This window comes from Bombina bombina, chromosome 7 (genome assembly GCF_027579735.1).
Source record: "Bombina bombina isolate aBomBom1 chromosome 7, aBomBom1.pri, whole genome shotgun sequence".
Taxonomy (NCBI): Eukaryota; Metazoa; Chordata; class Amphibia; order Anura; family Bombinatoridae; genus Bombina; species Bombina bombina.
The window spans coordinates 630,756,075-630,769,279 of record NC_069505.1 but is presented as its reverse complement, the minus strand read 5'-3'; the positions used below and the strand labels follow the sequence as shown (position 1 = coordinate 630,769,279).

The window sequence follows — 13,205 nt, the reverse complement described above, 5'->3', positions numbered from 1 at the left end:
CTCATCTCTAATGTGCAGCTTAGTCTGTATGAGCTCATTTCTTATGTGCAGCTTAGTCTATATGAGCTCATCTCTAATATGCAGCTTAGTCTGTATGAACTCATCTCTAATATGCAGCTTAGTCTGTATGAGCTCATCTCTAAAATGCAGCTTAGTCTGTATGAGCTCATCTCTAATGTGCAGCTTAGTCTGTATGAACTCATCTCTAATATGCAGCTTAGTCTGTATGAGCTCATCTCTTATGTGCAGCTTAGTCTGTATGAGCTCATCTCTAATATGCAGCTTAGTCTATATGAGCTCATCTCTAATATGCAGCTTAGTCTGTATGAGCTCATCTCTAATGTGCAGCTTAGTCTGTATGAGCTCATCTCTTATGTGCAGCTTAGTCTGTATGAGCTCATCTCTTATGTGCAGCTTAGTCTGTATGAGCTCATCTCTTATGTGCAGCTTAGTCTGTATGAGCTCATCTCTAATATGCAGCTTAGTCTATATGAGCTCATCTCTAATATGCAGCTTAGTCTGTATGAGCTCATCTCTAATATGCAGCTTAGTCTGTATGAGCTCATCTCTAATGTGCAGCTTAGTCTGTATGAGCTCATCTCTAATATGCAGCTTAGTCTGTATGAGCTCATCTCTAATATGCAGCTTAGTCTGTATGAGCTCATCTCTAATATGCAGCTTAGTCTGTATGAGATAATCTCTTATGTGCAGCTTAGTCTATATGAGCTCATCTCTAATATGCAGCTTAGTCTGTATGAGCTCATCTCTAATATGCAGCTTAGTCTGTATGAGCTCATCTCTAATGTGCAGATTAGTCTATATGAGCTCATCTCTTATGTGAAGCTTAGTCTATATGAGCTCATCTCTAGTATGCAGATTAGTCTGTATGAGCTCATCTCTAATGTGCAGATTAGTCTATATGAGCTCATCTCTTATGTGCAGCTTAGTCTATATGAGCTCATCTCTAATATGCAGTTTAGTCTGTATGAGCTCATCTCTAATATGCAGCTTAGTCTATATGAGCTCATCTCTAATATGCAGCTTAGTCTATATGAGCTCATCTCTAATATGCAGCTTAGTCTGCATGAGCTCATCTCTAATATGCAGCTTAGTCTATATGAGCTCATCTCTAATATGCAGCTTAGTCTGTATGAGCTCATCTCTAATATGCAGCTTAGTCTATATGAGCTCATCTCTAATATGCAGCTTAGTCTATATGAGCTCATCTCTAATATGCAGATTAGTCTATATGAGCTCATCTCTAATATGCAGATTAGTCTATATGAGCTCATCTCTAATATGCAGCTTAGTCTATATGAGCTCATCTCTAATATGCAGATTAGTCTATATGAGCTCATCTCTAATATGCAGATTAGTCTATATGAGCTCATCTCTAATATGCAGCTTAGTCTATATGAGCTCATCTCTAATATGCAGCTTAGTCTGTATGAGCTCATCTCTAATATGCAGATTAGTCTATATGAGCTCATCTCTTATGTGCAGCTTAGTCTGTATGAGCTCATCTCTAATATGCAGCTTAGTCTATATGAGCTCATCTCTAATATGCAGCTTAGTCTATATGAGCTCATCTCTAATATGCAGCTTAGTCTGTATGAGCTCATCTCTAATATGCAGATTAGTCTGTATGAGCTCATCTCTAATATGCTGTTTAGTCTGTATGAGCTCACCTCTTATTTGCAGCTTAGTCTGTATGAGCTCATCTCTAATATGCTGCTTAGTCTGTATGAGCTCATCTCTAATATGCTGCTTAGTGTATATGAGCTCATCTCTAATATGCTGCTTAGTCTATATGAGCTCATCTCTAATATGCAGATTAGTCTGTATGAGCTCATCTCTAATATGCAGATTAGTCTGTATGAGCTCATCTCTAATATGCTGCTTAGTCTATATGAGCTCATCTCTAATATGCAGCTTAGTCTGTATGAGCTCATCTCTAATGTGCAGCTTAGTCTGTATGAGCTCATCTCTAATGTGCAGCTTAGTCTGTATGAGCTCATCTCTAATATGCAGATTAGTCTGTATGAGCTCATCTCTAATATGCAGATTAGTCTGTATGAGCTCATCTCTAATATGCAGATTAGTCTGTATGAGCTCATCTCTAATATGCTGCTTAGTCTGTATGAGCTCATCTCTAATATGCAGCTTAGACTGTATGAGCTCATCTCTAATGTGCAGCTTAGTCTGTATGAGCTCATCTCTAATATGCAGCTTAGTCTATATGAGCTCATCTCTAATATGCAGCTTAGTCTATATGAGCTCATCTCTAATATGCAGCTTAGTCTATATGAGCTCATCTCTAATATGCAGCTTAGTCAGTATGAGCTCATCTCTAATATGCAGCTTAGTCTATATGAGCTCATCTCTAATATGCAGCTTAGTGTATATGAGCTCACCTCTTATGTGCAGCTTAGTCTATATGAGCTCATCTCTAATATGCTGCTTAGTCTATATGAGCTCATCTCTAATATGCTGCTTAGTCTATATGAGCTCATCTCTAATATGCTGCTTAGTCTATATGAACTCATCTCTAATATGCAGCTTAGTCTGTATGAGCTCATCTCTAATATGCAGCTTAGTCTGTATGAGCTCATCTCTAATATGCAGCTTAGTCTGTATGAGCTCATCTCTAATATGCAGCTTAGTCTGTATGAGCTCATCTCTAATATGCAGATTAGTCTGTATGAGCTCATCTCTAATATGCAGCTTAGTCTATATGAGCTCATCTCTAATATGCAGCTTAGTCTATATGTGCTCATCTCTTATGTACAGCTTAGTCTGTATGAGCTCATCTCTTATGTACAGCTTAGTCTGTATGAGCTCATCTCTTATGTACAGCTTAGTCTATATGAGCTCATCTCTAATATGCAGCTTAGTCTGTATGAGCTCATCTCTAATATGCAGCTTAGTCTATATGAGCTCATCTCTAACGTGCAGCTTAGTCTGTATGAGCTCATCTCTTATGTGCAGCTTAGTCTGTATGAGCTCATCTCTAATGTGCAGCTTAGTCTGTATGAGCTCATTTCTTATGTGCAGCTTAGTCTATATGAGCTCATCTCTAATACGCAGCTTAGTCTATATGAGCTCATCTCTAATATGCAGCTTAGTCTGTATGAACTCATCTCTAATATGCTGCTTAGTCTATATGAGCTCATCTCTTATGTGCAGCTTAGTCTATATGAGCTCATCTCTTATGTGCAGCTTAGTCTATATGAGCTCACCTCTAATATGCAGATTAGTCTGTATGAGCTCATCTCTAATATGCAGCTTAGTCTGTATGAGCTCATTTCTTATGTGCATCTTAGGCTGTATGAGCTAATCTCTAATGTGCAGCTTAGTCTATATGAGCTAATTTCTTATGTGCAGCTTAGTCTGTATGAGCTCATCTCTTATGTGCAGCTTAGTCTATATGAGATCACATCTTATGTACAGCTTAGTCTGTATGAGCTCATCTCTTATGTACAGCTTAGTCTATATGAGCTCACCTCTTATTTACAGCTTAGTCTATATGAGCTCACCTCTTATGTGCAGCTTAGTCTATATGAACTCATCTCTTAAGTACAGCTTAGTCTATATGAGCTCACCTCTTATGTGCAGCTTAGTCTGTATGAGCTCATCTCTTATGTGCAGCTTAGGCTGTATGAGCTCATCTGTTATATGCAGCTTAGTCTATATGAGCTCACCTCTTATGTGCAGCTTAGTCTATATGAGCTCACCTCTTATGTGCAGCTTAGTCTGTATGAGCTCACCTCTTATGTGCAGCCTAGTCTGTATGAGCTCACATCTTATGTGCAGCTTAGTCTGTATGAGCTCGCCTCTTATGTGCAGCTTAGTCTGTATGAGCTCGCCTCTTATGTGCAGCTTAGTCTGTATGAGCTAATCTCTTATGTGCAGCTTAGTCTATATGAGCTCATCTCTAATATGCAGGTTAGTCTATATGAGCTCATCTCTAATATGCAGGTTAGTCTATATGAGCTAATCTCTTATGTGCAGCTTAGTCTATATGAGCTCACCTCATATGTGCAGCTTAGTCTATATGAGCTCACCTCTTATGTGCAGCTTAGTCTGTATGAGCTCATCTCTAATATGCAGGTTAGTCTATATGAGCTAATCTCTTATGTGCAGCTTAGTCTATATGAGCTCACCTCATATGTGCAGCTTAGTCTATGTGCTCACCTCTTATGTGCAGCTTAGTCTATATGAGCTCATCTCTTATGTGCAGCTTAGTCTATATGAGATCACATCTTATGTGCAGCTTAGTCTATATGAGCTCATCTCTTATGTGCAGCTTAGTCTATATGAGCTCATCTCTTATGTGCAGCTTAGTCTATATGAGCTCATCTCTTATGTGCAGCTTAGTCTATATGAGCTCATCTCTTATGTGCAGCTTAGTCTATATGAGCTCATCTCTTATGTGCAGCTTAGTCTATATGAGCTCATCTCTAATGTGTAGAGAGGAGTCTTTTGGAGTGAGAGTGAATATTTGCAGATATTTGTCAATAAAGATTTATTAGCTGTTTTAATAATATTTATTATCCCTGTCATTATTATACTGTATTTCTATTATGATAAAGTTGTCTCAGATACATACAAAAAAAACAATATACAGAGTATAAATTTGGTTTTGGTAATGGAAAACAAAACAAAACTGGTAAATCTAAAACTTGCACTGATATTGGATAAAACAAATATTTATATATAATTTACCAGGTGATGCCGTTTCAAGCTGTTATGCCAGGAAATCCCATTAGGAACCGAAGTATTATAATTACTGGGAATGTGGCTTATGGAGCTGTCAGGTGCGTATGGGCTCAACCAAATGGTTTGTGCATTAGTTACTGGTGAGGAAGAATCTCTGTGACAATGTATTATTGTGTGTCACTCTTTCACCCTGTGATAGAGCCGTACTTCTGTGTGTCACCCTGTGATAGAGCCGTACTTCTGTGTGTCACCCTGTGATAGAGCCGTACTTCTGTGTGTCACCCCGTGAGATAGAGCCGTACTTCTGTGTGTCACCCTGTGAGATAGAGCCGTACTTCTGTGTGTCACCCTGTGAGATAGAGCCGTACTTCTGTGTGTCACCCTGTGATAGAGCCGTACTTCTGTGTGTCACCCTGTGATAGAGCCGTACTTCTGTGTGTCACCCTGTGAGATAGAGCCGTACTTCTGTGTGTCACCCTGTGAGATAGAGCCGTACTTCTGTGTGTCACCCTGTGAGATAGAGCTGTACTTCTGTGTGTCACCCTGTGAGATAGAGCCGTACTTCTGTGTGTCACCCTGTGAGATAGAGCCGTACTTCTGTGTGTCACCCTGTGAGATAGAGCCGTACTTCTGTGTGTCACCCTGTGAGATAGAGCCGTACTTCTGTGTCACCCTGTGAGATAGAGCCGTACTTCTGTGTCACCCTGTGATAGAGCCGTACTTCTGTGTGTCACCCTGTGAGATAGAGCCGTACTTCTGTGTGTCACCCTGTGATAGAGCTGTACTTCTGTGTGTCACCCTGTAAGATAGAGCCGTACTTCTGTGTGTCACCCTGTGATAGAGCTGTACTTCTGTTTGTCACCCTGTAAGATAGAGCCATACTTCTGTGTGTCACCCTGTAAGATAGAGCCGTACTTCTGTGTGTCACCCTGGGATAGAGCCATACTTCTGTGTGTCACCGTGTGATAGAGCCATACTTCTGTGTGTCACCCTGTGAGATAGAGCCGTACTTCTGTTTGTCACCCTGTGAGATAGAGCCGTACTTCTGTGTGTCACCCTGTGAGATAGAGCCGTACTTCTGTGTGTCACCCTGTGAGATAGAGCCGTACTTCTGTGTGTCACCCTGTGAGATAGAGCTGTACTTCTGTGTGTCACCCTGTGAGATAGAGCCGTACTTCTGTGTCACCCTGTGATAGAGCCGTACTTCTGTGTGTCACCCTGTGAGATAGAGCCGTACTTCTGTGTGTCACCCTGTGAGATAGAGCTGTACTTCTGTGTCACCCTGTGATAGAGCCGTACTTCTGTGTCACCCTGTGATAGAGCCGTACTTCTGTGTGTCACCCTGTGAGATAGAGCCGTACTTCTGTGTGTCACCCTGTGAGATAGAGCCGTACTTCTGTGTGTCACCCTGTGATAGAGCCGTACTTCTGTGTGTCACCCTGTGAGATAGAGCCGTACTTCTGTGTGTCACCCTGTGAGATAGAGCCGTACTTCTGTGTGTCACCCTGTGAGATAGAGCCGTACTTCTGTGTGTCACCCTGTGATAGAGCCGTACTTCTGTGTGTCACCCTGTGATAGAGCCGTACTTCTGTGTGTCACCCTGTGATAGAGCCGTACTTCTGTGTGTCACCCTGTGAGACTGTGAGATAGAGCCATACTTCTGTGTGTCACCCTGTGATAGAGTCGTACTTCTGTGTGTCACCCTCTGAGACTGTGAGATAGAGCCGTACTTCTGTGTGTCATCCTGTGAGACTGTGAGATAGAGCCGTACTTCTGTGTGTCACCCTGTGATAGAGCCATACTTCTGTGTGTCACCCTGTGAGTTAGAGCCGTACTTCTGTGTGTCACCCTGTGAGATAGAGCTGTACTTCTGTGTGTCATTCTGTGAGATAGAGCCGTACTTCTGTGTGTCACCCTGTGAGATAGAGCCGTACTTCTGTGTGTCACCCTGTGAGATAGAGCCGTACTTCTGTGTATCACCCTGTGAGATAGAGCCATACTTCTGTGTGTCACCCTGTGATAGAGCTGTACTTCTGTGTGTCACCCTGTGATAGAGCCGTACTTCTGTGTGTCACCCTGTGATAGAGCCGTACTTCTGTGTGTCACCATGTGAGACAGAGCCATACTTCTGTGTGTCACCCGGTGAGATAGAGCCGTACTTCTGTGTGTCAGCCTTTGAGATAGAGCTGTACTTCTGTGTGTCACCCTGTGTGATAAAGCCGTACTTCTGTGTGTCACCCTGTGATAGAGCCGTACTTCTGTGTGTCACCATGTGAGACAGAGCCATACTTCTGTGTGTCACCCGGTGAGATAGAGCCGTACTTCTGTGTGTCACCCTGGGAGATAGAGCCGTACTTCTGTGTGTCACCCTGGGAGATAGAGCCGTACTTCTGTGTGTCACCCGGTGAGATAGAGCCGTACTTCTGTGTGTCACCCTGTGAGACAGAGCCGTACTTCTGTGTGTCACCCGGTGAGATAGAGCCGTACTCCTATGTCCCTGTGTCACCATGTGAGAGAGAGACATACTCCTATGTGTCTAGCACTGTGTCACACTTTGGGGCAAGGTATAGACTCCCAGTGTCCATGCCACTGTGTTATTCTATTAGGGCATACTTCCAACTCCCTATGTCTGCATCACCCTGAGGGAAGAGTTACCTGTACATATCTAATATTCCTTTGTTTATGTCTCTGTGTGATCCTGAGGGACAGACTCCCAAGTTATTTTTGTCTGTTTTACTATTTGGGAAGATGACATGTTCCCAGGGACATCTGTCTTTCTTGTGGGTACCACAGCCTCCATGTCAGTCTCTATTTTCCATTGTGCCACCCTGTAGAAGAAAGGGCAGATAACCAACCCACTATTTGTGTCACTTTTTCACCTAAGATGGAGTGGACAAAATTAATAATTATTATTTTCACATCTTCAGATTCCATGTTAACCTTCTGAACAGCAGAACTCGGAGCATCATGCTTCAAATTAATCCAAGATTCAATGAGGGGGCATTAGTAAGAAATACCCAGGACAGGGGTACTTGGGGACCAGAAGAAAGACATGTGCCATACATGCCATTTTCCCAAGGACAATCTTTTCAGGTAAAGATAATTTGAATTGGTAGCTATGTTTATATCTATATCCAGACAGACAAATTTCTAGTCGAAGACTTACAATTTACTGACTAGAGATTATTAATTGTGATATTGTTTGTTAGGTAGCTAAAGAATTTTTAGAAGAAAAAAATGTAATTTTGTCTTCTAATTAAGTCTCCAAATAATTTAATAATGTTTATAATCCATATGAACATCTTCCAATAGAAACCATCTTTACATTTTCTCCAAAGATGCATAGAGCAGAATATACCATTATCTATTTCCAATTATGCCTAGTAACATGAAAATAGCAAGCCAATCACGGGAAAGTCATATTATGCTTACATTGTCTGAAATTTAACTGCCAATGTAATGTAATGCTTTGGTTGTCTTGTCAATATATTTAACGCCAAACAGTCATATCAGTAAATATGCTATAGCTACACTGATAACATCAACACATTTATCATATGATATCCTCTTCTTGTTTTCTAAACTAGTGTACTGCAAAAAAAAAACTATTCCAGCCTATGAAATTTGCACAATTCACATTTATTAGTTATTACTGACACTGCCATCAATTCTCACCCTCATTACAAACCATCCCTAACTCTTCAGAGTAGCTTTCCAGACAAAACTGGCTATGAACGAAACCTAAATAAAAACTTTAGTTAGCACTAGTAAATATTTTGGAAAAAGGCATAAACTTATATTAAACTGGGATAGAGGAAGGTATGATATATATGAGCATCAACAAGGTAAAAAAGAGAATGAGAGTTTTTCAGGTGCACTAACTCCTCTTCAAACTTAACTTTTTTTTCTTTTTTGTTGTGCCTATTTTCTGCTCTCAGAGGTTGTCCCTAACTGATGCCAATGTTTCCAGATATCAGCCAGGAAAGTGGTGGCATCCTTAGTGGCTTAAGGCCTTTGCAGATTTTATCTATAAATAGTAAAAGTTTATAGAGGTGGTTGAGCATTAAAAAAAAATTCTATTTTATACCCTTTTTTTTTTTACTTGTTTACAGATAGAAACCTGTCATAATGTCTGGGTCAAACTACATTTTCACTTTCTCGTTATGTCAAAGCTCTGGTATTTATAATTTTCTGGACAATGTTCTATCGTGTGTCAGTGGACCAAACATTTTATCAGTAAATCCCAAGACACATTTAAATCACAATCACAAAACCAGACATCTCTAAAAACCTATACATCCTCAATTATTATCCATAAGCCAATTAATATATTTTATGTGTATGTATATTAAATATTTTGTTTGACATATTTATTTATTAAAGATTTCCTTTATTTGTCTCTTCAACTCCTTAAAAATAATTATGCTTTGTTTTTTCCCCCATCCAGATGGAGATCAAAAACGAGGGGGGCTTCTTTTCTGTCTTTGTAAATGGGGCAAAAATATTTACTTATGTCCATCGTCTACCTGCTAATCAGATTGACATGATCGAAGTGGCTGGAGACGTGACTTTAACATATGTTCAGTATTGACCTTGTATAATATGTGTGACCTGAAGTCAAGAAGTCTCTCTGGGTTAGAAACTATTGAAGAATGTCTTCTACATCCTCATGGTACCTTGTAAAAGAAAATTGCATTCGGCTCTTCAAAATTATTGAATAAAATCTAAATTGATCAAATCTAAAAACCAGAGCGCTGTCCCATCATGCAGGTTATGAGACATCAGATCAAGCAACTCCCTATTTCCTAAATTCTGAAAAGCCACAGGTTCTATATGTTTCCAGATTCTTAATGATTTAATGATGTCAAATAACACTTGATGTAGATATCACTACTGAGCTCATAGAATTTAAATAATAATCTCTCTGTTTAACTTGGTAAAAATTTTCAGCTACAGGTTTTAGATTAGATAGTATGTCACAACATATTGTTTGAAAGATACAAGGTTTAGGTTTAACTGGTTTTCAGATCCCTAAACAGGTTTCTAAGGGGAAGTAAAGAAGGATATGAAACCAGGTCAGGAACCACTAATATAAACCTAAACATGCCCCAACTATATATAAAACTATATTTTGTTCATGGTGTGCAAACATTTAAACCTAGTGTAAAGATCAATGTTTGACTTGGCATCATCATATCAATGTGTACAAAGGGTGAGAGTATGAACTATACTTAGCTTCTTACGCAGTAGAGTTAGGTAGAACAATGCTCTTCAAACTTATTTCTCATGACTAAGTGTGATACCATCATACACCCTCATGGCCAGAATCCAATTTAGATGTCTAGTGGCGTATAAAATATATGAACAAGTAGGTTAATGTAAGATTTTAACTTATTAGACAAACCGTACTATATTAATCTAAGAAGATAATATACAAATAACATATAACCTCCAATCAGATGCAATTTCTTTATGACAATACATACCCAAGACATTTGAACATTGGAATAGTAAAACATGTTCCCCTTGACATTTGATTTCTTTGATAATAGTTTCTACAACTAAATTATTGTTATATTTTCCTAGTTTTCAAAGGGGGAATATTATATAAAAAATACAAGCTTTAAATCACTAGTGCATTACTGATCCAGGCTTACTATTTATTAAATCAGTGTGACTGGTTTATCACATAGATGAAATCCAGCTCAGAAGCTGCAAGCATCACAGCTCTCAAGCAAAACATGGCTATTACCAATCAGGAGAGGAAGTGAGGGTTTATCAATAGATGAAGTCCAGCTCAGAAGCTGCAAGCATCACAGCTCTCAAGCAGAACATGGCCATTACCAATCAGTAGAGGAAGTGAGGGTTTATCACATAGATGAAGTCCATCTCAGAAGCTGCAAGCATCACAGCTCTCAAGCAGAACATGGCCATTACCAATCAGTAGAGGAAGTGAGGGTTTATCAAATAGATGAAGTCCAGCTTAGAAGCTGCAAGCATCACAGCTCTCAAGCAGAACATGGCCATTACCAATCAGTAGAGGAAGTGAGGGTTTATCACAAAGATGAATTCCAGTTCAGAAGCTGCAAGCATCACAGCTCTCAAGCAGAACATGGCCATGAGCCAATCAGGAGAGGAAGTGAGGGTTTATCACATAGATGAAGTCCAGCTCAGAAGCTGCAAGCATCACAGTTCTCAAGCAGAACATGGCCATTACCAATCAGTAGAGGAAGTGAGGGTTAATCACACAGGTTAAGTCTTGCTCAGACGCTATAAACATCACAGCTAGCTCTCAACCAGAACATGGCCATGAGCCAATCAGGAGAGGAAGTGAGGGTTAATCACACAGGTTAAGTCTTGCTCAGAAGCTATAAACATCACAGCTCTCAAGCAGAACATGGCCATGAGCCAATCAGGAGATGAAGTGAGGGTTAATCACATAGGTAAAGTGCTGCTCAGAAGCCATAAGCATCACAACTCTCAAGCATAACACGGCCGTGAACCAATCTAGAGAGGCAGAGAGGGTTATTTACATAGTAATCTAGGGTCAGTAATGCAAATATTAAATTATCAATTAGAACTTGTGATTTTGGCATTATAATATCACTTTAAATTTCTTACATTTCTTCGTGTACTTCAGACCAGTATTTGATCAGTCTGGAGATAATAGGTTTCTAGTAGAGATGTGTATTTGTTTTTGTTAAAACCAAATTAATATCCGAATAAATGTACCAACGAAAATTAAAGAAAACTAAAAAATACCGAATTAATTTGTTTACTTTATTTAAGGGGTTATTAGTTCCCTTAGCGTGCTCCCCATGCTTGTAGTTACAGGTGATACTTACCTTAGCACGCTCCCCATGCTTGTAGCTACAGGTGATACTTACCTTAGCGCGCTCCCCATGCTTGTAGCTGCAGGTGATACTTACCTTAGCACGCTCCCCATGCTTGTAGCTACAGGTGATACTTACCTTAGCGCGCTCCCCATGCTTGTAGCTACAGGTGGTACTTACCTTAGCACGCTCCCCATGCTTGTAGCTACAGGTGATACCTTAGTGCGCTCCCCATGCTTGTGGCTACAGGTGATACTTACCTTAGCACGCTCCCCATGCTTGTAACTACAGGTGATACTTACCTTAGCACGCTCCCCATGCTTGTAGCTACAGGTGATACTTACCTTAGCACGCTCCCCATGCTTGTAGCTACAGGTGATACTTACCTTAGCACGCTCCCCATGCTTGTAGCTACAGGTGATACTTACCTTAGCACGCTCCCCATGCTTGTAGCTACAGGTGATACTTACCTTAGCACACTCCCCATGCTTGTAGCTACTGGTGATACTTACCTTAGCACGCTCCCAAAGCTTGTAGCTACAGGTGATACTTACCTTAGCACACTCCCTATGCTTGTAGCTACAGGTGATACTTACCTTAGCACGCTCCCCATGCTTGTAGCTACAGGTGAGACTTACGTTAAAGCTACAGGTGATACCTTAGCCCGCTCCCCATGCTTTCCAGCGCACATTAAAGGGACTGTAAACTTAAAAAATGTTGCAACAGCTTTTAAAAATCAAAGGATTTTAGCTGTCGGTTTCACTTACCTGTTCTGATCTCCATGATCTTCTGATTAGGTCTTTTTTTCCAAAAGCGCTTCACAGCAGCGATGTCTTTTACCACAATTGGTGATAAAAGTAAATTGGAAAGTTGTTTAAGATTACATGCCCTATCTGAATCATGAAAGTTTATTTTGGACTTGACTGTCCCTTTAATGTAAGTATTAAACTTTTCAACTGTAGCTTTGAAACATTTACATTAACAAAAACAACTATAAAATGTTTAACAAAAATTCAGTTTTCGTTTTAAACAAAACAAATACTAAATTGTGCAGCCACCGAATATTCGGGGAAACAAATTTCCCTGAATATTTGGAACAAAAATTTGTCTTGGCTGCACATTTCTAGTTTCTAGCTCTTATCTATAAAATTCTAATGATTCCTTTTAGTTTTATAAAGCATGAAATACATTTAGTTCTATAAAATTGTACTATGCTTCTCAAAAATTAGTAAACGGTAGATCTATTCTGTAACATTATGATCGAATCAAACCGTTTAATATTTCTATGTAAATTTTTACTACATTTTTTTTTTTATTTAAAAATGGAATGTGCTTTTTTATGATAATAAATATCTGTAATAAATTAGATGTGTTTTGGGTTTTACATACGTCTGTGTCATTTCATATTTGTGCTAATTCCTGCATCTACTGGAACTAAATATATAAATTAAATATTACACCAGAGCCGTAAAAAAATAGATTTGTGCAAGGAGAAAAAAAATGCATAGGACAAACAATTCATTAGGGAAAAAAAATGTTAGATTCTCGTTCATGGGGTCATTTGAAATTTTTTGTTAACGAAAAATCGTTCAACCACTAGTTCCAATGGAAAACATTTTCAGTGGAGGAGCAGATGAGCAGTGGCTAAAGTCA

At 39.6% G+C, this 13,205-nt stretch overlaps 1 protein-coding gene across 3 annotated transcripts in view; it reads left to right on the top strand.

The window, feature by feature from the left end:
• LOC128635662 (galectin-9) overlaps positions 1-12,918 on the top strand; it is a 71,034-nt gene extending 58,116 nt beyond the window's left edge. For all 3 annotated transcript variants that reach the window (XM_053688763.1, XM_053688764.1, XM_053688762.1), the window contains 3 exons: positions 4,729-4,817; positions 7,647-7,812; positions 9,167-12,918. In XM_053688763.1, the coding sequence (XP_053544738.1) occupies positions 4,729-4,817; positions 7,647-7,812; positions 9,167-9,310 (399 nt within the window). In that variant the 3' untranslated portion in view covers positions 9,311-12,918. The remainder of the gene's footprint in view (positions 1-4,728; positions 4,818-7,646; positions 7,813-9,166) is intronic.
• Positions 12,919-13,205: the final 287 nt, after the last annotated feature.